General features: G+C 47.7%; 2 protein-coding genes across 5 annotated transcripts in view; one reads left to right on the top strand and one right to left on the bottom strand.

The window, feature by feature from the left end:
* The first annotated feature begins 1,777 nt into the window (after window positions 1–1,777).
* TRAF4 (TNF receptor-associated factor 4) lies at window positions 1,778–4,945 on the top strand. The gene is made up of 6 exons (XM_005876888.2): window positions 1,778–1,980; window positions 2,528–2,632; window positions 2,700–2,861; window positions 2,951–3,112; window positions 3,190–3,345; window positions 3,835–4,945. Exons 1-6 carry the CDS (start codon window positions 1,792–1,794, stop codon window positions 4,465–4,467), a joined length of 1,407 nt encoding a protein of 468 aa, XP_005876950.2. The 5' UTR covers window positions 1,778–1,791; the 3' UTR covers window positions 4,468–4,945.
* A 2,961-nt stretch (window positions 4,946–7,906) lies between these two features.
* Window positions 7,907–23,115, bottom strand: part of FAM222B (family with sequence similarity 222, member B) — a 54,633-nt gene continuing 39,424 nt past the window's right edge. For 3 of the 4 annotated variants that reach the window (XM_005876886.2, XM_014548249.1, XM_005876887.2), the window contains exons 2-3: window positions 19,604–19,725; window positions 7,907–11,830 (exon numbers count right to left, since the gene is read on the bottom strand). In XM_005876886.2, the coding sequence (XP_005876948.1) occupies window positions 10,224–11,830; window positions 19,604–19,685 (1,689 nt within the window). In that variant the 5' untranslated portion in view covers window positions 19,686–19,725 and the 3' untranslated portion in view covers window positions 7,907–10,223. Of the gene's footprint in view, window positions 11,831–19,603; window positions 19,729–23,115 lie in introns of those variants that run through there. The other variant, XM_014548250.1, reaches the window with a different exon arrangement.

The raw sequence follows: 23,115 nt of genomic DNA, 5'->3' as shown, positions 1-23,115 counted from the left end.
GGCCCCTTTTCCTCCACCGCCCCTCCGCTGCTTCTGCCCCTCCTCCTCCCGGAAATCCCCTCTTCCTCTCCCACAGCCCCCTCCCCCCATCCTGTCTTCTCCCCTGGGCCTGGGCCTCCACTGCACAGCCTGGAGCAGTCTCTGCCCCTGCCTCCCCCTTTCCCCTGGTGCCTGAATCTTGCAGCTGAGGCCCCTGGAGGGAGGAGGGAAGAGGTGGTTGGACAGGCTCTGCCTCTCACCACCGCAGGATACCATACAAGCAAGGGTGTCCATAGCACGGACGGAACCTTTGTCCTGGCTGGGCCCCAAGCTGCCCTGGGCTAATCTTCTGCTCCAAGCCCGGGGACTTGCCTCAGTCCCCTCCCTGTCTCCAAAACCATAAAGTCAGCACATTCCTGAAGCAGCCAAGCAGACCCCCTCCCCCATGGCCCACCCCTCTTTCCCCACTCCTGCCAGGTTGGTCCAGGAAGGCTGCTTGCCCTGTGGGCATAGGCATACCTCATCAGTGCCTGGGCATGTATTTGCTTGGTGGCATGGCCAGTGGTAGTAGTGGGGTCAGGGAGAGGAGGTGGGTGCTAGAAATCCTTTGGGCATTTGGGGCATGAACTGCCCAGGTCCTGCAAAGGACATTATGGACAGGGCTGCCATGTGGCCTCTGCTTCGCTCTGATTCCTGCCTGCCTCCCACATGACTTACATCTGCCAGAAATGCCATGCCCGAGGGCCTTCAGTTCTGCTGGGTGAGCCCTTGCTCTGTCCTAGGCCATGCCAGGTGTAACTGGTCCTGGCTGGGGTCAGCAAGGTCTTACTGGCGGAAGGAGGCATGCTAACAGGTTCCTTGAGTGCTAACAGCCTGCTGGGGCTGGGTGGAGGAGAGGGCGGGCAGCGGGCAGGATCAACAGGCTTCAGATTGCATGCAGTGCCGTGAGCAGAGTCTTGGCGGTGCTTGCCTGGACAGTTTTTCTTGTCCTAGCCCCTCTTCTGTGTGCTGTACCGTAAAACAGAACCTGTCAGAGCTGTGGACTCAGACAAACATAGCCAGGTGCTGCTTCAGCTGTAGCTTCTGTTCTTTCATCTGCAAAACGGGATATTCAGCCCCTTCTCAGAGACAAGTGGTGAAGAGTGGTTGGGAGTGTAAACACAGTGCCTTGGAGGGAGCCTTTCCTCCTCTTTGCTTTAGGAGACACACCCTCATTAGAGGGAGGGAAGGGATGGGGTAAAGTGGCCCCAAGCTGACCTTTGCCCATGGTTCTTGGCTGGGCACTCTCATGGGTTGGGAAGCTTTGGCACTTAATCTCCGCCTATCCCTGTTCACCTTGCCCCCCCCCCTCCCCCTCCAGTCAGCTTTCAGCCCAGCCAGTGAAAACTAACCTGGGGGGAGGGGATGGCTGGGCAGCCTGTTCTTTCCCAGTCCAGCTGCCATCCTGGGGGAGGGGTGCCAGCTGCCACCTGTTGGCCAAATGCTATCTGAGGCAGCTGTCTCCGCCTCCACTGGGCCAGAACTCTCCTTCCCAGGACAAGAGCTGGGATTTTCTGGGGTCCTGGGGAAGCCGGTACCCTCAGACTCTGCTTCCCCTCAGGTGGGGCTGCCTCAGAACCGGTCTGGTGAGGGCAAGAGGCTGCCCTCGTTAAGGGGGTGAGGCCTGGGGTTCTCCCTTCCCATAGTGTGGAGTCTTTTTTTTAAACACACAATTCTTTTTCTTTTTTAAAAATATGTTTTATTGATTTTAGAGAGAGGAATAGAGAGGTAGAAACATCCATGAGAGAGAATCATTGATTGGCTGCCTACTGCATGCCCCCTACTGGGGATCCAGCCTGCAACCCTGGCATGTACCCTGGGGGAATCGAACCGGTTCATGGTCGACGCTCAACTACGGAGCCACACGGGGCTATAGTGTGGAGTCTTGACCCTGTCTCCTCTCCTTTCAGTGAAGGAGTCTTCAAATGCCCTGAGGACCAGCTTCCTCTGGACTATGCCAAGGTGGGTCCACAGAGCCAGGCAGAAGCTCTTGCCCTTGGTGGAGGTTGGCAGCCAGTAGGCTCAGGGCCAGTGTCAACCTAGTACTTCCGAATCATGTGCCCCCACAAAGGTGGCCTGTTCCCTCCCACCAGGCCAGTTTGCAAATGAGGCCTGTATTTGCCCTGGAGGGCAGGCACAATGCCCAGCTTGTGGGGGTACACAGAGCTGCTCTGTGCCACAAGAAGGGCTCCCCTCCCCTCTGGATGGCTGGCCAGACCTGTGGCTGAGGGCCAGGACCCCTCCACCAGAGGGAAGGAGGCAGGGGGTTTGAGGGCTGCTTGCAACTAAGCAGGCTGATGGTCATGTGCAGGCATATTGGGGACCCTGGGATCCAGCAATAGAGCAGATACTCTATTACCCTTATCGCTGGGCACAGAGGGGAATAAAGCCCAGGAGAGACTGTGGCTGGTTCTAAGGTAGAGCTAGCCTATCTGGGGGTGGAGGAGGCAGGAAGTGGGGACTGTAGCAGGCTCTGACCCTGACCTGTTTCCCCCATTCCCGCCCCCAGATCTACCCGGACCCAGAGCTGGAGGTACAGGTATTGGGCCTGCCTATCCGCTGCATCCACAGTGAGGAGGGCTGCCGCTGGAGTGGGCCGCTTCGTCACCTACAGGTGAGGCTCTGATGGGGTGGGGACTGCCCCTCTCTTGGCAGGCACTAACCACAGCTCTTCCTGCCAGGGCCACCTGAATACCTGCAGCTTCAATGTAGTCCCCTGCCCCAATCGCTGCCCCACCAAGCTGAGCCGCCGAGATCTGCCTGCACACTTGCAACACGACTGCCCTAAGCGGCGCCTCAAGTGCGAGTTTTGTGGCTGTGACTTCAGTGGAGAGGCCTTTGAGGTGGGTGGGGCCTGTCTGAGGGTAGAGAGGGAGTGGGGCACCTGGTAGCCCGGGGATCCCTTAACTCAGCCCCTCTGACATTTCCACAGAGCCACGAGGGCGTGTGTCCCCAAGAGAGTGTGTACTGTGAGAACAAGTGTGGTGCCCGCATGATGCGGCGGCTGCTGGCCCAGCATGCCACCTCTGAGTGCCCCAAGCGCACCCAGCCTTGCACCTACTGTACCAAGGAGTTCGTCTTTGACACCATCCAGGTGAGGCCCTTTCTGAACTGGGCTGTGGGGCAGGTAGCAGGGAGTCAGGCTACTGACCACTGTCTCTGCCACCCTAGAGCCACCAGTACCAGTGCCCGAGGTTGCCTGTGCCCTGCCCCAACCAGTGTGGCGTGGGCACCGTGGCTCGGGAGGACCTGCCAGGCCACCTGAAGGACAGCTGTAGCACTGCCCTGGTGCTGTGTCCATTCAAAGACTCTGGCTGCAAGCACAGGGTGAGATGCCCCTCCCTCCTGTCAGTCCCCTTCTTGATCCTTGAAGCCTGGCATAGACTAGGGCAGGGGTGGGCAAACTTTTTGACTCGAGGGCCACAATGGGTTCTTAAACTGGACCGGAGGGCCGGAACAAAAGCATGGATGGAGTGTTTGTGTGAACTAATATAAATTCAAAGTAAACATCATTACATAAAAGGGTACGGTCTTTTTTTTTTTTTAGTTTTATTCATTTCAAACGGGCCGGATCCGGCCCAAGGGCCGTAGTTTGCCCACGGCTGGACTAGGGCCTGAGCCCCTTGGGGGTCCCTGCTCTGCTGCTCTGAAGCTTTCAGTCCTTCCCCCTGCTGGCCAGCTTCATCCTCCTAGTGCCCTCAACCTTAATCAAAACGGAGTGCCTGCCACCCTGTACCCATTCCTCCCCTCTACCCTGGGCCTGCCCATACTGATAACTCTCCTCCCTTCCCCCATGGCCTGGGGCTTTGCCAACAGTGCCCTAAGCTGGCAATGGCGCGGCATGTGGAGGAGAGTGTGAAGCCCCATCTGGCCATGATGTGTGCCCTGGTGAGCCGTCAGCGGCAGGAGCTTCAGGAGCTGCGGCGAGAGCTGGAGGAGCTGTCGGTGGGCAGTGATGGTGTGCTCATCTGGAAGATTGGCAGCTATGGGCGCCGGCTACAGGAGGCCAAAGCCAAGCCCAACCTTGAGTGCTTCAGCCCAGCCTTCTACACACATAAGTATGGCTACAAGCTGCAGGTGTCTGCATTCCTCAATGGCAATGGCAGTGGTGAAGGCACACATCTCTCGCTGTACATTCGAGTGCTGCCAGGTGCCTTTGACAATCTCCTTGAGTGGCCCTTTGCCCGCCGCGTCACCTTCTCCCTGCTGGATCAGAGCGACCCTGGGCTGGCTAAGCCACAGCATGTCACTGAGACCTTTCACCCTGACCCAAACTGGAAGAATTTCCAAAAACCAGGCACTTGGCGGGGCTCCCTGGATGAGAGTTCTTTGGGTTTTGGTTACCCCAAATTCATCTCCCACCAGGATATCCGCAAGCGAAACTATGTGCGGGATGATGCAGTCTTCATCCGTGCCTCAGTTGAATTGCCACGAAAGATCCTCAGCTGAGCACAGGCAGGGCTCCAGGACAAAGGTGGTGGGGGGGAACATGACCTCTGTCAGGCACTGGCTGAACCTGGAGAGGGGGCAGGACCCCCTTTCAGCTGCTCTGCAGCCTCGGTTCTGTTACCCTATTTCCCCTCCCCCCTTCCTTACCACCCTCAGGTGCCTCCTATTGGTGCTTCAGCCCTGGCCGAGCAGGTCTTGGGGTCATGAAGGGCTTGGAAACAAGTGATCCTAGGGCTTGTCTCCTCTCCTGGGCAGGGCAGACATGCCTTGGTGCCGGCCACATTCTACCTGGACTGAGGTGCCTGCTGGTGCTATGTCCCAAGAGCCATAGGGGGGAGGGAGAGTTGGGTAGTTAAAGAATCTGTCTTGAGATCTGATTTCTCTTCCCTCTGTGTCTTCTGGTTATTTATTTACTTAGTGCCAGGAGGGCACAGCAGGGAGCCCTGGTTTTTAATAAATCTTGAATTGTATTTATTAATTTGGTTCCAGTCTGACTCATCTGGGTTGATTAGGGCCCTGGAAGGCTGGGCCCAACTGAAAGCAAAGACCAGTCAGACTGGCTGCTCCTTTGCCCCCAGGATCAGCTGCCCTGACGGGTCGCCCTCTGGTGGACGACAGGGGAAGTGCACCAGGCTTTGTGTGGAAGAGATGCCTGCTGCTGCCCTCTGGTGGTGATTACTTTCATGTGGCAGACACTGTACATGCATTATTTTATTTAATACAACCATCAAGTGAAATATAGTTTTTATCAACATAATATAACCTATTTTAGTAGGCTGTATTGAAGATTTAATGAGAGAGATAAAGCATGTTCCTAGCACAAAATAAGTGCTTGATGAATGTTAACTCCAAAGCCCAGCCCACATCCAGAGACTAAGCTGAGCAAAGGGGCCTTTGAGGTGTACACAGTGCTTGGATTTTCTCATCCATACTCATTTGCTTTTCATATACACCTCGGTGGGTGCCTATGATTATCCACATTTAACAGATGAAATAGGAACAGAAAAGTGTATTGACTTGAGCCGGTTTGGGGCAGAGCCTGGATTCTGTTTCAAGCTCCAGCAATTCCTAGATGTATAGCTTCCTTATAATTTTGCCAATAGTTAGATTTGGATCCTTGCCTTGCTTCCTTTTTGGCAAGTTACTTAGCTATATGGAGAGGCATTTTGCTCTCCTGGTAAAATGAGAGTAATCCTGCTCACCTAGATTTACTGTAAAGATGATCCAATCAGCATTAAGTGCCTTCCTCTTGGCTGGCCCTGAGAAGAGGCCCAATGATGGAAACTTATCTAGTAGAGGGAAGGTTCAACGGCTGTAGTTCAGCCTGAGAAACTAACCACCAGCTTAGCCTTCAAAAGGTCAAATTCACTTATCTAGGGAGAGACGGGCCCTGGCTGCCTTTCTAATAAAGGTGACCTCTTCATCAGATAAAACCACCCTGGGACAATGACTTCTGGAAGCTAGTAGGGACAACATGTGCTCTAACTCGTTTCCTTAAACCAGCGGTCACCAACCTTTCGGACCACACGGACCACCGATGGCAACCGCTGCTCTAGCAGAAGAAATGTCTTAAGCATTTGCTTCAGGCAACAGATGGAACCATCTTTCCAAGAGCAGTCAGATACAATGGATCAAGCTTGGGCAGTCTTCTGGGAAGAATGCCACTGTACCATTCCAGGGAACGTGCTCTCTAGAGTTGTGTGCAACAATAGTGTATTGCAGTCAACTCCATACTCAGGCCTAGCCCTCATTTCAGTGGTGTCACAGGCAGTCACAGTTGCCTTGTGGAACTCAGGTCAGGGTTTTGTTTTGTTTTAATTGTTTTTTAATCCTCACCCAAGGACATACTTAGGGAAAGAAACATCAATGTGAGAGAGGAAAATCGATTTGTTGCCTTCTGTATGTGTCCCAACTGGGGATCAAACCCACAACTCAGGTATGCCCTGGTAACCCTTCTTCAGTGCACAGGATGATGTTCAACCAACTGAAAGGGGGACCAGGGAATCTAGTTGACCTTTGAACAACAGGAGTTTGAACTGCACGAGTCCACTTATACATGGATTTTTTTCCCAATAAATACTGTAAATATATTGCTTTGTTTTTAAACATTTTCCCTCTTGCTTACTTTAATAGAGCATATACTACATGTAACATACAAAATATGTGTAATCGGCTGTTACTGGTAAGGCTTCCTGTCAACAGGTTATTAGTAAAGTTTTTGGAGTCATTTTATTTTTATTTAACACTAGAGGCCCAGTGCACAAATTTGTGCATGGGTGGGGTCCCTCTGCCTGGCTGGTGACCAGGGCCAATTGGGGCCAGCCAGCTGGGGGAGGGACCGTGGGAGGTTGGCTATGGGAGTGCACTGACCACCAGGGGGCAGCTCCTGCATTAAGCGTTTGCCCCCTGGTGGTCAATGCACATCATAGCTACCTGCCGGTTGTCCAGTCACTTAGGCGCATATATATATTGACTTCAGAGAGGGAGAGACAAAAACATCAATGAGAATCACTGATAGGCTGCCTCCTACACACCCCCTACTGGGGATCAAGTCTGCAACCCGGGCATGTGCCCTTGACTGGAATTGAACCTGGGACCCTTTAGTCTGCAGGCTGACGCTCTATCCACTGAACCAAACTGGCTAGGGCTAGAGTCATTTTAGACTATGCAGGAATGGGGGTAGTTAGATGCACCTCTAACTTCTCTACCCCCATTGTTCAACTGTGAGTAGCTCTTTTGTTTTCATATATCTATATCTATATATATATTGATTTCAGAGAGGGAGAGGGAGATAGAATCATTGATCAGCTGCCCCTGCACGCTCCCTACTGGGGATCAAGCCCACAACCCAGGCATGTACCCTTGACCGGAACTGAACCCGGAACCCTTCAGTCCACAGGCCGACGCTCTATCCATCAAGCCAAACCAACTAGGGCTGTATGTAGCTCTCTTAGATTTTTTCCCCCTCTGCAGACAAAAAAGGGGAAAGTTCTGCAATACTAAACCCTTAAGATTCACCAAGAGTTACTTTTCATTTTACAGATTATAGCACTTACTACCTCCACCTCTGACAGAGGCCCTCAGAATCCCTGTTGGAGGTGGGAGAAGTGGAGGGAGGGACGTTTAGGTAGCTTATTAGCAAATTACCCATTTTTCAGTGACTTATGATCCTTGGAGTGAAAGTGGCAGTATACTTCAGACCTCCACGGAAGACATACTAACCCACCAAGGCCCTAGCAGTCCTGCCTAGGGAGAGGTCCTGGGTACCTCCTGGGGATTGACCAAATTTCATTCCTTACAATCCCAATACCTGGTCTGCAATAATGGATTGGGGGGGCTTCTGAATCGGATGAACAGGGGTTCCCCTCTTAAAAATGAGAAATTACTTCCCTTCTAGTAAATGAGACGTTAGAAACCACTATAAACAAATAGGACAAGATTGAAAGGTGACTTTTTTCTTTTTACTGGTTTATAATAATCTTAAAAACCCCATCACACCCATAAACCACCACAGGTGAGAAGATGAGAGATGGAGAGTGAATGCTACAGTATGTGGACAGCTCAGGGAAACCGAGTGTTCCCTAGGGGCAGTGTGGGATGGAGGCAGGGATTATAGATAGGAGGCCCTGGTTTGGCCTCTTATTGCTGGCTGGGGGTTGGCTGGCAGAGGGGTGAGGAGCTCAGGGTGAACTAGGAAACATCTCACACCAAAGGCAAGGGCAGTTGGGGGCGAAGGTGGGGTCACAGTACATTTTCCATGCAGATTAGGGGTGGGAGTGAGAGCTTCAGAGATTTGCACCCCCACACAGGAAGAGATGGGTTTGAGGTTTGATATAAAGCCCCCAAGTTGGTGTCTGGTCCAATTTCCTAAAATGGCAGCTCACCTTTTGGGGAGAGGCATTAGAAAAAAAAATCACAGCAAAAATATCTGGTTTGGAGCTCAAGCAAGGGTTAAGGAGAGACAGTAGTGCTCTTTCAATTTAACTCAGAGAAGGAAGAACTGGAAGGGGGCCTTGGGTGAGATGGTGGCCAACACCTTGGGAGAAGGCATTGCACCAGAAGCAACAGGTGCTCCTGGGGGCTCAGGGACAGGGAGGTACCAGTGTTCACAGACGTCAGGAAAACAATCAGGAACAATAAATTAGGACTTCATGTTGCTATCATTTGGCATAACACAATCAGGCTTTTTTTTTTTTCCTATTTTTAAATATAAGGCAACTTGCCAACACATAATTTAAAAACTGGTCTTCAGTCACATTGATTCAGATCACTAGAGAATTCTGGCTAAAGAACAGTGGATAGTAAACAAAACCTCAAATTTTAAATAAGACCATCAGCTCACATTCCCCAGAGAAGAGAGGAAAAAGGGCTTATTTGGTTAAGAAAAAAAAAAGGCAGAGCCCAACTATGCATCTTTAACAGGAGGGTGCAAAAAAATTCACAACAAAACATAATCTAAATGTCAAGTTACAGAAAAGTTTAAATTTCTAGCCAACTAATTATCTCTTGGGAATTAGATGTGTTGAGCATGGAGTGGGTATGAGTGAAAAATGGGCAAGGGGCGAGAAGGGCTGTTACCAATGTACGCCCATCTTCAGCTGTTAGAACCATGCTCATTTGGTAAAGGAAGAATTCAAAGAGCTTAAGGCTTTGTGTTTTTCTTACTTTCTTCATCAAACTGAGGGGCTGCGAAAGGAGGTGTCTAGAAGGTAAATGTACCTGTGGGGCCACTCGCACACAATGCTACTCAAATCCACACTACATTCATACAGAAACATGACATTTAAAACTTACAGTGTAGAGCAATATTCTTAGCCAGTGTAGAGAACCAAAAAGCCTTTTTTTTTTTTTTGGTGTTTTTAATTCCAAACTCCAATGTGATCATCCCTTACCTACCTAATTCCTCAAGTAAGATCAGTTTTTTTGTTTTACTTGTTTTTTGGCTGGGGGTGGGGAATGAGGGTAGCAGATGAGTGAGGAGAGGCAACAGTGAGAAAAGGATCTTAGATATGCTGGATGGTCACTGCATTTCTCTAGGGCTGGAAAGGGGAATCAGGAACCAAGGTACCAACACAAAGACACATTTTTTCCCCATGTCTCAAGGCTATGGCCAAGTGCCTGCAGGATGCCCTTGAGAAGTATGGAAGGGTAAGTTCAGTGGCTCTGGGATCAATGTAGACATAAAAGCCTTGAGGAATGGAGAGAGGCTGAGAAGAGATGAGGACTGGTCAGTTTTGATTTGAGGTCTTTGGGGTGAATAAGGAATTAGCTTCCAGAGCACTTGGGAAGCCTGGCTTTTTAGTCCTAGAGAAAGAGAGACAGACAAACAGGGAGAGGCCTAGCTTAGGGGGCTGGGCACCTATCGCTGCCTCACCTCGGGCCCTTAGCTCACTCAGTCCTAAGGTAAATAGGCAGAGCAGGAAAAGACAGGAGGTGGCTGGTGGGAAATGCAAGGGGGGGAGGGAGATGGACATGGCATAGGACTGACTGACAGGCAGGCAGTGAAGAAAAAAGCCTGGGACTGGGATTAGGTCCTAACATAAATCCAAAAACTGCGAGGGCTGGTGGACGGGAGAGAATGAGGGCACAGAGAATCCCCCCCGTCCTCAATTAGATCCCACTAAATTCCCTTCTTAGAAACCTAAGAATGATCACATTGGAGCAGTAAAAATTTGAAACTATCCAATTACTCAAAAGTAAGACTAAACCTAGGAGGGGGTGTATGATGTATAGCTTGTGGAGGGCACCGGGACTACCTATCTATATCCAGGGTGCTGAATATGAAGACTTCGACTATCTGTGGGATCAGGGGCTCGGCTGCCAGGGGCTCGATGAGCCTTGCTTAGCATGGCCAGACTCTGTTCTCGGAAGCAGGCCTGCTGGAAATCCCCACTTAGGTAATCCACTGTTTGCATCAAGCTGTTCTGGCTTGCCACTGGACCGGCCCCGGTCCCTGCTCGGTAGTGGGCCCCAGCAGCCGCCGCACAGTCGAGGGGTGCACCCGTGGGCTGCCCACCGTGGAACGGCATGGTGAGGTCCTGAGACCCCGAGCTGTCGCTATTGGGAGTGGGCAGAATGTTGTTCCACAGGGGTTGGAAGTAGTGACCATTGGGGTAGGCCAGTGGGGCTGCTAGGCCGTTGACTGGAGGGGATGGGGTTGGCTTCTCCATGGGTGGCTTCAAATGGAAGGACTGTGCCAGGCAGAGTTCCTGCGGGTAGGCAGGGGCCTTGCCCACAAAGCCAGGCCCTGCCAACTCACGTCCTGTCGCATGCTTGCCTGTCAGACCAGGGGCTGGTGTCCCACCAGCCTCACTGCACATCTGTTGTAGGTGGGCCAGCTGATGCTGGTTCCAGGCAACTGGCTTGAGGTCATTAGGATAGCCAGTGGGGGCTCGAGAGATGCCCGTGGGCAGGTTGACAGGGCCTGCCGCAGGCAATGCGGCTGTGGCCGCGTGGGTGTGCTCCATGGGATTGACCACACATGAAGGCATTGGTGTGGGGATGCTGTGGGTCGACACCCGGGTGCTTGCATTGATGAGCAGACTGCGACTAATGGGGCTGGGGTTGGCGATCTGGCCCTCACACACTGAGGTAGTGCTGATGCCTGCCCTCGTCTGGCAAAACTGGTTGATCTGGTGCACAATGCTGCTCAGGTCCGGGGGCTGGCTGTGCTGCAGGGTGGCCGCCATTGAGAGGGGGATAGTTGAGGTAGACACGGTCACATTCGGGGGGGCATCTGAGTCTGGCATCTTCCGGCCTCCATGCAACAAGGAACTGGGGGGATGCTGGAGACCTTGGTGAGACAGACCCTGAGGGTGGACCAAGCCCTGGGTTTGGGCCATGGGCTGAGGGTGGCCCAGGCCCTGAGGCTGCTGGAGGCTCTGAGGATGGGGCAGCGCCTGTGGTGGCGGGATACCCTGAGGGTGCTGCAGCGTCTGGGGAGGGGCGTGGGCCAGGGTCTGTGCATGCTGCAGGGCCTGCTGGCGGGCCAGAGCCTGGGCCTGGGGGTGGGCTAAAGTGCTGGGTGCCACAGTAGCATAGGGCACCACTGGGGGGTTCATGATGGCCTCAGGGAGCAACCGGGCACGGGTGCCGTCAAAGTCCTTGAGTATGCTTTTGGCTGGCACTTTGACAATGGCAAGCAGGCCTGCCTTGGTGGCAGCCTGAGTCGGGTAGGGGCTGTAGCGCTGGGCTGATGTGTCGAGGCCGTTCACAGTACGACGAACGTGTTTCCGCTGGGGAACCTTCACACTGTTGGGGAAGATTTTTATAGTCAGTGGGTTGTTTGCGACCTTCTTAGCATACGCGTCCAATTCGGCTGGGGTAGGATAGTGAGCAGTTCTCATTTTCTGTGTAGTGTCCCCTAGAGAGAGAGAAGGGGAAGGAGAGCAAAGAAGGAGAGGGAGCTCATCAGTGCCAAGCCAACCAGCCTTCTAGATTTCCCTTTTGAGGGTGTAAAAGGTGGGGGAGGTGAGGGACTAACTAAGTTGTCTCCCTAGCCTTCAGCGTCTGACCCAGCCTCAGGCCCCATCAGTACTTTAATGGGCCAGGCCTTATGCTATGTGACAGGCTATCTCAACGAATACTTGCTACTGCTTTAGGAAGCAGGTACTATTATGATGCTTGTTTTACAAATGACATCACTAAAGACAGAAATAGCAGAGCAACTTTCAAAAGTCCAGAATCTGGCAGAGACAGAAGCTGGCCAGTTCTCAGAGTTGTTCTTCTACATGGAACTCTCTCCAAGTTCCTACCAGCCCATGCTGGCCTGGGTATTGCTGATTCTAAGCAGAGCTGCTTGTGAGAGCCCTCAGTCCCTTTCCCTAGGACATCGTGGTAAAAAGGGCAGCCAGAGTGACTACTCTTCCATCTGCAGTGGCCAGTAAGGCATCAGCTTTCTCCTTAGCATTGGCAGCTGGGGCATCATGCCCATTGGGTGGGCATCCTGGCACAGTAGACAGGATGCTTCTTTTTTAGGAACAGAGGAATAAGCTGCCAACATCCCTCCCCATCCCATGTCACAAGTTCACTTTTGTTTACAGCTTACTCTCAGTCTGACTGGGTAAAGATCAAAAGGCTTTATTTCCTTGAGGGAGGTGACAATAATGACAGGGCAGCAGAGAGGGAATTTGAGAAGAAAGGATTCAGAGAATCTTTAAGTCCTGAGAGCCAAAAATAGTCTGTATTTGGCCCTTGTCAGCTGTCACTTTCCAAAATGAAAGAGGAAAAATGTGACTTCCTTTGGAGACGGCGGAAATACCCACTCAATGTGCCTCATTAATGTTAACAGTCTCTTTGTTCCCATCTCCAGTTGCCTCCCATCAGGGGGCTCCAGCGGATGTTGTGTTTCCAGTCAAAAAGGAAAAGGTTCTGAGAACAAGAGCTCTTTCAGGATGCCAGGCTCCTGCAAGGGGTCTCTGCTCTGTTATCCCTCTCTCTGAGGGAGGGTCTCCCCTGAGTTTACACAGAAGGTGCTTAATAAAGGCTTGCTGAGTGACTAAGTACACAAACTGCCCAAAGCAGAAGGAAGGGGGCTTGGCTGGGAACCTAGGCTCAGCTAGCAGATTCCCTCCCTACTTCCTCCCTTGCAGAAGGCAGCCATACAGAGCAGGGACTAAGCTGACTGAATGCTGAACTTGTGACTTCAGCTGGCCTGGCTCAAGGAGACCTTATTTGAAAATCATGTCACTGGGCATCAACTGGAAGAGAAGTAGGCTAGTGAGTGTGCTAAAGAGGGCCCAGCTGCCATCCTTTGGTGACACTGCTGGTTAGTTGGCAGCAACTGCTCAGAAACTGCTGCTCTTGGAAGCAGGAAAAGAAAGCTCAAGTCTAGGATAGGCAGAGAATTCAGGTCCACACTCAAGAAGGTAGAACTTAGCAAAAAGAGTACAGAAAGGAAAAGGCTTAATGCTTTCAAATACTGGAACAATGCCTTGAACTTAGTAGATAGGCAAACATACTTAAGGGTCTGCTTTATTATTTTTTAAAATATATTTTATTGATTTTTTTACAGAGAGGAAGGGAGAGGGATAGAGAGTTAGAAACATCGATCAGCTGCCTCCTGCACACTCCCTACTGGGTATGTGCCCGCAACCAAGGTACATGCCCTTGACCGGAATCGAACCTGGGACCCTTGAGTCCGCAGGATGACGCTCTATACATTGAGCCAAACTGGTTAGGGCGGGTCTGCTTTATTTACAGAATAAATGCTCTACCCATAAAGGAAATGTCTATAAGATGACAGATTTCATGAACATCTTAAAATGATGAATGTGATGGTGACAACGGGTAGGAAGGAGAGGAAGGCAGAGTCTCAGAAATTTTTCCCATCCACTAGCTGCTGAGGAGGGTCAAAGCTCTGAGAGCAGAGTTTGAGTTCTGCTTTTTGTAGGCCACTGTCCCTTAACTGCCACACATCCAAAACGGAAACCATCCCCACACGCTGTGATATTTTGAATTTAATTGCATCTATAGACACTTACAGTGTACAAAGGGTTAATGGGCTTCAGTCTCCACAAAGTGGAGCCCTTTTCTGACCCTTCTTACATTCTCCTTGACAATAAGATATAAAAAAAAGCCTAGAATCACTGAGACATAGTTCCTAAACTCAAGGTATCAGAATTCCATTAGAAACTGACCTGGTCAGCCACTGGCCTTAGGTATCTGTTTGACTGGTCAAAATCATGTAACACTCCTAGCTCAGTGTCTTACCTAGAGCAGATACGTAGCAAATACCTGTTAAGTGCCATCAGTATAGGGACTGCCTGACTGAACAACTGAACTGGGCTGAGGAATGGGAGTTTGAAGCTACTGAGTTTTAGTTCAGACAAGAAATAACGGTCTGCCCCTGGGCTCTCCTCCATGTTAGTGGGCTTTTCTCCTTGAAGGCCAAGAGAGAGGAAGACAGTTGGGCTTGCTGAATAACAGAGTTCCTTTCTAAATTTTATTTATTTATTTATTTTGAGAAAGAGAGAGAGCGAGAAAGGAAGGTGGGGTGGGAGAAGGAGGGGAGGGAGGGATAAGAAAGAAGGAAGAAGAAGATGAAGAGAGAGGGCACAAGCCATGGATTTGTTCCACTTATTCATGCATTCATTGGTTGATTCTTGTATGTACCCTGACCAGAGATCAATAGAGTTCCTTTTTTTTCAAGTCAGTACCAACTCTCAGGTTGTTTTTTTTCTAACAGAGGCAGAAGGGACACATTCAGGAGTATGACACTGACATTGATTTTTTTTTCCCCCCACAGGCCAAGGCTAGTTAGTTCTTCTTGTTCTGCCTCCACTGATGTTGACAGCAGTAATGGGGGTAGTCAAATAAAGGGACAAGAATCAAAGGGAAGTAATGGATGAGAGGGGAGGTAGACACAGGCTACAGTATTTTTATTAAGGAAGAATCTCAAGGATGAGATTAGTATATTGGACAAGAGGCCATGTTCTGGGAATTCAGTACCAACCACTTCACATATCAGATTTAAGCCCAACCCTTTAAAAAAGGTCAAATTCTTCAAAATACTTTTAAAAAATATATATTTTTATTGATTTCAGAGAGAAAGGGACAGGGAGAGAAAGAAACATCAATGATGAGAGAGAATCATTGACTGGCTGCCTCCTGCACACCCCACACTGGGGACTGAGCCCACAACCCAGGCATATGCCCTGACTGGGAATCGAATCATCACTTCCTGGTTCATATGTTGACACCCAAACACTGAGCCACTCCAGCCAGCTCTCAGTACTTTTTATCTCAGCCCTCACACACAGGCATCCTAGAGTCTCTCTTTCTTCTATAACATCTTAAGTGCTCAGCTAACACATAGATACCACAGCTTTGTAAGCAAATTACTTAAATATCAAATACCAACTGAGTCATTAATCAAGACATGAGGCAGTATAAAGAATAGGGAATATGTTGTTAGAAGAAAAGAGAGATCCAGATTCAAGTACTGACTTTATTATCTAACTACCCAGTCTCAGTCATTCCTCATTTATAACAAACAGGTATGATATCTACTGTCCTGCTTCACAGGATTACTAAGATCAAGAGATCCAATGAATGGAAAAATAGTCTGTGGACAGGAACAATGACTGTCGATATTTATTATTCAAGGATATCAGTTTTGGCTAAGTCTGTCCAAAGATAGGACAAAGTACCCTGACAAAGGAAGCTCCAACTGCAGGACACCCTGGACTTGAGTCTGGAGAGTTAAATGTGGCCAAAAGGACTTTTGTCTATTCTTGGGACTAGGGGGAAATCTGCTTGAATACAGGATTCCCCACAGGGACCTCCCTATGTATCCTTCTATTTTGAAGGTCAGATGCATGGGTGGCATATACAGCAGAAACCTCTATCTATAGGTGGAGAGGCACAAGCAGTGTGTTTCTAACGCAAGCTTTGGAATCTGAACCAAGGGTGAGTTCTAGCCCAGTCACTGAACTGTAATGTGATGTTGGCAAGTGGCAAACACTCTGTGCCTCATCCTTAAAAGAAAGATAAGAGTGTCTCCCATACGGAATTATTGAGGAATGAATAATAACATATATAAAAATACTCAACAGGCCCTAGCCGGTTTGGCTCTGTGGATAGAGCGTCAGCTTGCGGACTGAAGGGTCTCTGGTTCGATTCTGGTCAAGGGCACATGCCTGGGTTGCGGGCTCGATCCCCAGTAGGGGGTGTGTAGGAGGCAGTTGATCAATGATTCTCTCTCTCTCTCCCTCTCCCTTCCTCTCTGAAATCAATAAAAAGTATTCAAAAAATGTATATATATTTTTAAAATGCTCAACAGTGTGGTGATTGTAGGAAGGAAGGGAGTGAGTGGAGTTGGAAGAGGGCATAGAGGAGATAAATGGTGATGGAAAAAGTAAAAAAAATAAAAATAAAAAACTCAAGATAGTGCCTGGCACATGGTTAGCAACTCAACAGATGAACAGATGCTAGTTAATATTGCTGATATTTCTATGAGTTTATTCAATCATTTGGGCCAATTAACAATTTCCAGGCCCTCCCACTAGGGGGCAGATAGACATACTAAGAAGCAGTAAAAGAATTTTGACATTTGTTCCAGCTCCAAAACTCTGCAATAAAATAGGTCAAAGTTATTATCTAAAAGATGATTTGAAAACCAAGGTCTTTTTAAAAATATATATTTTTAATGATTTTAGAGAGGAAGAGAGAGGGAGAGATAGAAACATCAATGATGAAAGAGAATCATTGATTGGCTGCCTCCTGCACACCCCACATTGGGGATCGAGCCCACAACCCAGGCATGTGCCCTTGACCAGAATCGAACCTGGGACCCTTAGTCCACAGGCTGACGCTCTATCCACTGAGCCAAACCAAGGTCTTTTTTTTTTTTTTTTTCAAACCAAGGTCTTTTGATAATTTCAGCCATTCATCCAAAAATATTTATTGAGCCACTACTATATACCTGACCATAAACTGAGCTTGGAGTTAATAAAGAAAAAATGTTCAAAAACACATTTTTCTGGGGGATTAGGAGAAGATGGGTCAGAGGAAAACAAATTTCCAAGTACAGAATTCCAAAATGGCTAGGACTCTCAAAGCAAGTGACATCATGAAATATATCATGAAATATATAACCTAGAAAAGCTCTAGGAGGCATCCATCTAACCCTAACTCTGGTCCTCTACCAAGTACAGGACCCACATCAAACCAAGATTTCTTTAATCCAGCCTGCCCTATGGCAAATTATACATCTAGGCTGGGAAACACATCACATTCTCCCACACACCGAACAGGAAGGGGAGAAGAGAAAATGTGAAGTTAGAAGGAATCAATCCTGTGACTCTATACATATGGTGACTCAAGCCTGGGAAAAAGTGATTCTACCCATGAAGGAAATGTCTGTAAGATGACAGATTTCATGAACATCTTAAAATGATGAATGTGATGGTGACAACTGGGGTAGGAAGGAGAGGAAGGCAGAGAGTCTCAGAAATCTTTCCCATCCACTATCTCCTGTAAATCTCCTTATAGTGATGGGCCAAGAAGCCACATATCCCGACTCCTGACCCCTGATCCAATTCTCTTGCCTTGAGCTGACTCTTACAACATAAAGCAAAGTAAGCTATCAACATCTGTATCGCATCCCCACCCCACCAGATACCAAGCTCTGTGTTTCTAGGAATTTAGAAGACCCTTCTAAGAATGGGTGCAGGAAAAAAACTGAATTACAAGTCACAAAACTAGTTTTAAAGTTTCTATAACTGGTAAACTTGAGTTCTAAGCAGCTCTTTAGCTGTTGGTTCCTGAAGAAGACAGCTTATGCTCTAGCTCACCTTTAACTGTAAATGTTTAACACTAACAGCTATAAGTCAAGATTTTTCTTTTTTTTATACCTTTTGGGAGAGGAGAGAAGAAAGCAAGCAGGCTTAAAAATACCAATAGTATTTCTCCTCTGCAAAGGTGTGGATTTAGTTAAGGATGACAACAAGAGAGTCAAAGGAATTCAAATACACTGTCCCCCAAATGGACTGGTGAGTCTGAAACCAGGAAAGAAGGACATCTCAATTCTCAAATATAGACGAGGGACAGTGGTTGGCAGAGGCTACTTAGGAGCTGCTTTGGGGAAAAAGTAAAGTCGAGATCTCAATGTCAGCACCCAAGACAAAGCTGCCAATTTGCCTGTCCTCCCAAATGCCTCATCCCTTGACATCACATCTCTAGGTGAAGCTGTCAAAGTAAGTCAAGGAATGTAGAAGACAGTGAACTGCTCTTTATCATCTTACTGTATACTTCCAAGTATACTCCCTTTCCAGTTGTGTCCTCTGGAAGCCCATAACCAGTCACAATACAGTTAGCATGGAGATTGGGGTGGCCAGGGAGCAAATACAACTTCATCACCTGTCATCACTTATGAAAAGAAAGGCTGGGGGAAAGCTGGCACAGCAGAGCTTGCCTATTGCAGAAGGAAGACGGTCACCTTCAGTTTTGTCGTTATACAAGCTGGATTCATTGGCCAAATCCTAGAACTAGCCAGGCTCTGAGTCTTACTCTCCCTCAAAGAAAGGAAGTCAGAGGCTAGATTATTTTAACTTCTGAAGATGATCTCACAGAACAGGGTCAGTAAACTGCAGTCTGTGGGCCAAAATCCAGCTGCTGTTTTTAATTAAAAGTTTTACTGGAACACAGTCACATGCACTGTTTACATATCGTCTACAGCTGCCTTTGCCCTACAATAGCAGAGCTGAGTAGATGCCACAGAGACCATGGCCCACAAAGCCTAAAACATTTGCTATCTGGCCCTGTACAGAAGCCTATCATCAAGGATCAGATAAGATGCTGAAGCACCTTTTCTATTAAAGGGGAAGCGTAGGTGTTTCATTGATTTCCCCTTTTTGCTCTAAAAGAAAAGTCTATTCCAAATTTAGGGCTATTTTGACACCTGAAGATACTGTACATGGTAATGAGCCAGGAATAGAATCATTTCCTTGAACATTCATGCAGTTCAAGGACAGAAGGTAGTAATCTGGGAAAGCATGAAGTACAAAGCCCCAATTCCAGCCAGTTTGAGACAAAAATCTAACAGACAATTCTCAAAAGCTCAATCATGTGGGAAGTATATTAGAAGGAATATACCAGAAAGACTGAGAAAGCTAGCTCCTTATCCCTCTGAAGGCAGAAGCTTCTTTACTTGCTGTGAACTGAGGTCACTGGCTCAGAAGGCAGACAGCAAAGCCAAAGGAAATTGTCTGTTTCCATGGTAGAAAGTACTCAGAGAGTTCAAAACAACAGAACAGTGTAAATAGTTTGTTTCAGAGATATAATAAGTAATCTGAACTGTGCGTTTTCATTTAATTCCTCATGGGGATTCAGTTTGAGATACTTTTTTAAAGGGTGATTATATATCTCCTGTAAAACTCCTTATAGTGCTCAAAAGAGATATCAGCAACAATTAAAATTAAGATGCTATACACTGGGAAATTCTAGTATTTTAGAGGATCTCTCTGATCAAAGATATCTCACACTGCTGACAAGTTTTTGCAATTGCTTTCTTTTGTCTGTACTGAAGAATATCTTGAAGATATCAAAGTCCACAGTCAATGTACCCCTCTGAAACAGCTCAAATGTAGGGTCAAAATAAAGGACCACATCCTTCCCTGGGATCCAGATTACTTACATTTCTGAAGTCCAGTGTTCATCTGCGTGTGAGAAAGAAGCTGAAAGGACAGGTCACCTGGCCCTGGTAGACAGGCTAGCATGGCAGACCGGCATCAACACAACATGGGGCAGTCACTCACACTGTAATGAACAAAAAAACAAGGTCATGGAACACAAGGCAACTCACTCAAGGAAGATACCAGGGACATCTGATATGAGCAGCACAGGCCCAAGTTTAGATAGATAAGCAATTTAATTAGTAGCATGTTGGCTGAAAATATATCTATGTTTTTATCTGTAGCAACAATTTGCTCCAAACTATTACTTAGCATAAAATATTTCAGTCAGCACAGATGAGTGGGTGGGGAAAAGAAAATCTACCTATCCACATAATTAAATGAAAAATACAGGCGCATCAGTAAGGTCTTTTATGCTCATAAGCTCTAGATGCACTCATTTAGCATTTCATTTCCTGTAGGTTGCCTCTCTCTATCATGGGCTTTTGGAAAGGCCCACGGGGCTGCCAAATGAATGGCGTGCTGGCTCTCATCTGTGCCCCAGCTAAGAAGGGAGCAGCAAGGCTAGGGCACATTCTAACTGAGGTGAAGGGGAAAATGATTTCTCCCTGAAAACAGAACAGTGTTCCTGAAGACAGCTGGTCCTCATAGGGCCTGACTTAGTCTATTTACAGGGTTGGTTTGGAGCCAGGGCAGTCAGTCATTTCCAGAGGCAGTACAGTACATGAGTTGCAAAAGCACCCAAATTTTCACCTGTGACACTCCAGTAACCTGAACTCACTTTCAAAAGGAAGAAAAAGCAAAACATCTTAGGAGACACAATTAACTATTATTAAAGCAAATTCTGTTTGTCAGTTTCTGGGGATTCACCTTTCCTATTGCCTGTGACACAATTAGACCTCCTGGACCCCACCCCAAACTGTACTGCACCCCAAGGAAATTAAGGAAGTAGTAGGCGGCCAGAGCCCTCTTTGAACAGGCAATCCTGACATTATGTCAAGATGGCAGCATTGTTTCATCAGTGCTGTCTACCAATAAGATATACACAGCTCAAGCAAGCAGACATTGAGGTGGACTTTTGTAGGGAAGGAAACCTTGTCCACAATGCTAAGAAAGTTACCTTGTGTACACCAAGGACCAAGCTTTTCCCAAAGAAGTATAATGTACTAAAACACATGAAATTTTTTTCTCATACTGCAAAACCTAGAAGTCAAGGTGGCATATTAAGACTTTACATCATACGAGTGGAGGAAAAGCTCAAATGTTAAACAAAGATCACAAAACCTCTTTCTTTTTCTTAGAGGGCCCTCTCAGGTATGTGAAATTACCCTGTCATGATGAGTATCAGAGAGCTCCAGCTTTAAGTCCAGGTAGCTGAAAAGATACTTTGTAAAAGAGGCTGTTCAAACTGTGGCTAAGATAGCAACTGCAGAAAGAAGTGAAGATTGAATGCCTCAATGAGAACAGAGCAGCCCAAGAGTTCTGGCACAGATTCAGTCTTTTTAGGCCTCTGGTAGGTAGGATAACAGAATGAACAGTGTGCCAAGAATAAAGTCTCCTGTTGGGATCAAATGACTGAGGTACTGCTCAGAATCCCATTCCTTGTGAATGCTGATCTCTACCTAATAACCAGTCCCCTATGGTCCTAATATAGCTGAGCGCAAACTCCAAGGAAAGGAAGGGAATTAACAAATACTGGAGACTAATATTGTGAAATGGGCTGTATGAGGGACTCAAGTGATGTTTTCTTAATTAGGTCTCCCAACCTTTCTTGGAGATAGGTAATAATTTCATTTGTCATCTCGTCATCTGTAGCCCGGACTACAATAGCCTTCTACATGGTCTCTCTGTCCACCCACCCCCACTTGCTCCTGTAACCCAATCTATTCTCCACACAGCAGCCAGAGTAATTAATTTTTTTAATTGGAAATCTTATCAGCTCAAAAATCTCCAATAACTTCCCATCTCACTTAGAATAAAATACAAAATCCTAACACGGCCCATAAGGCCTTCCATACTCTGTTACTCCTACCTCTCTGACCTCCTCTTCTTAATTTTTGGTTTGGTTAATCCTCGTCAGAGGATATTTTTCCACTGACTTTTAGGGAGAGTGGAAGAGAGAAGGAAAGACAGAGAGAAACATCTATGTGAAACACATCAATTGGTTGCACGAGCCTTGACTGGGGAGGGCCTGCAACCAAGGTATGTGCCCTTGACCAGAATCGAACCCAGGACCCTTTGGTTCACAGACCGACACTCTATCCATTGAGCCAAACTGGCTAGGGCTCTGACCTCATCTTCTAACCCCCATGCCCCTTTTGCTGACTCTACTTCTAGCCACAGTGTTCTCCTTGCAGGTCCTCGAAGGAGCTGAGCACACTCCCACCTCCAGGCCTTGTACTTCATCTGGATAACTGAGACGCTGTAATGATGAAAGTACAAAGAACACATTCACTCAGCAGTCTTGCAGATAACACTCTCTCCCTGTATTTTTTAGAAGGAACCAATCCATAAATGACCATCGTAATCTCTTATATATGTATTAAATTTTGATGTGTGCAAACATCGATGAGACAGAATCATCTATCAGCTGCCTCTTAAATAGGAGACTGACTACTGTATCTAGTTTACAATAATATTTGAATTAGCTTTCATTTCTTGAACATAAAACCAACAGAGCCAAGGAAGTAACACTAGGTGGCAAGGGCAAATCATTGTCTTATAAAGAGTTTTCAAAAGGGGAAAATCCACAGATAAACATACTTTGTTTTATTGCACTTTGCTCTATTTTGGCTCACAGATATTGCCCCACACCCTCCAACAAATCGAAGGTTTGGCTCTGGCTGGTGTGGCTCAGTTTGTTGGGCGCCCTCCTGTGCACCCAGAGTTTGACATGTGCCTCCTGCACATCTCCCACTGGGGATGTGCCCGCAACCCAGGTACATGCCCTTGACCGGAATCGAACCTGGGACCTTTCAGTCCCCAGGCCGACGCTCTATCCACTGAGCCAAACCGGTTTCGCCAATTAAAAAAATTTTTAAAAAATTATGAAAATGAGTTTATTTTCAGTAGCTAAGAAGTTGGATTAGATAGCTTCTAAATCTAACTTCCAGATTCCATGAATCTAAATCACTTACAAAGGTGGTTTTGTAAAGTCATTAATAACTGCTTACATTTGTAGAGACCTTTACAATTTTCAAAGTGTTTTCACATTGATTCTCACACTTGATATTTTCAAAAGTCCTAGGAGAGACAGTCAGAGCAGGTATCATTAGTCTCAATTTCACAGATAAAGAAACCAGGAAGCCCTGGCTGGTTTGGCTCACTGGATAGAGCGTTGGCCTAGGGACTAAAGAGTCCCAGGTTCGATTCCAGTCAAGGGCATGTACCTTGGTTGCAGGCACATCCCCAGTAGGGAATGTGCAGGAGGCAGCTGATCGATGTTTCTCTCTCATCGATGTTTCTAACTCTCTATTCCTCTCCCTTCCTCTCTGTAAAAAATCAATAAAATATA

This window comes from Myotis brandtii, unplaced genomic scaffold, assembly GCF_000412655.1.
Source record: "Myotis brandtii unplaced genomic scaffold, ASM41265v1 scaffold50, whole genome shotgun sequence".
NCBI classification, from domain to species: domain Eukaryota; kingdom Metazoa; phylum Chordata; class Mammalia; order Chiroptera; family Vespertilionidae; genus Myotis; species Myotis brandtii.
Note: the sequence above shows the minus strand (reverse complement) of the source record. Positions and strands in the feature narration are given on the sequence as shown.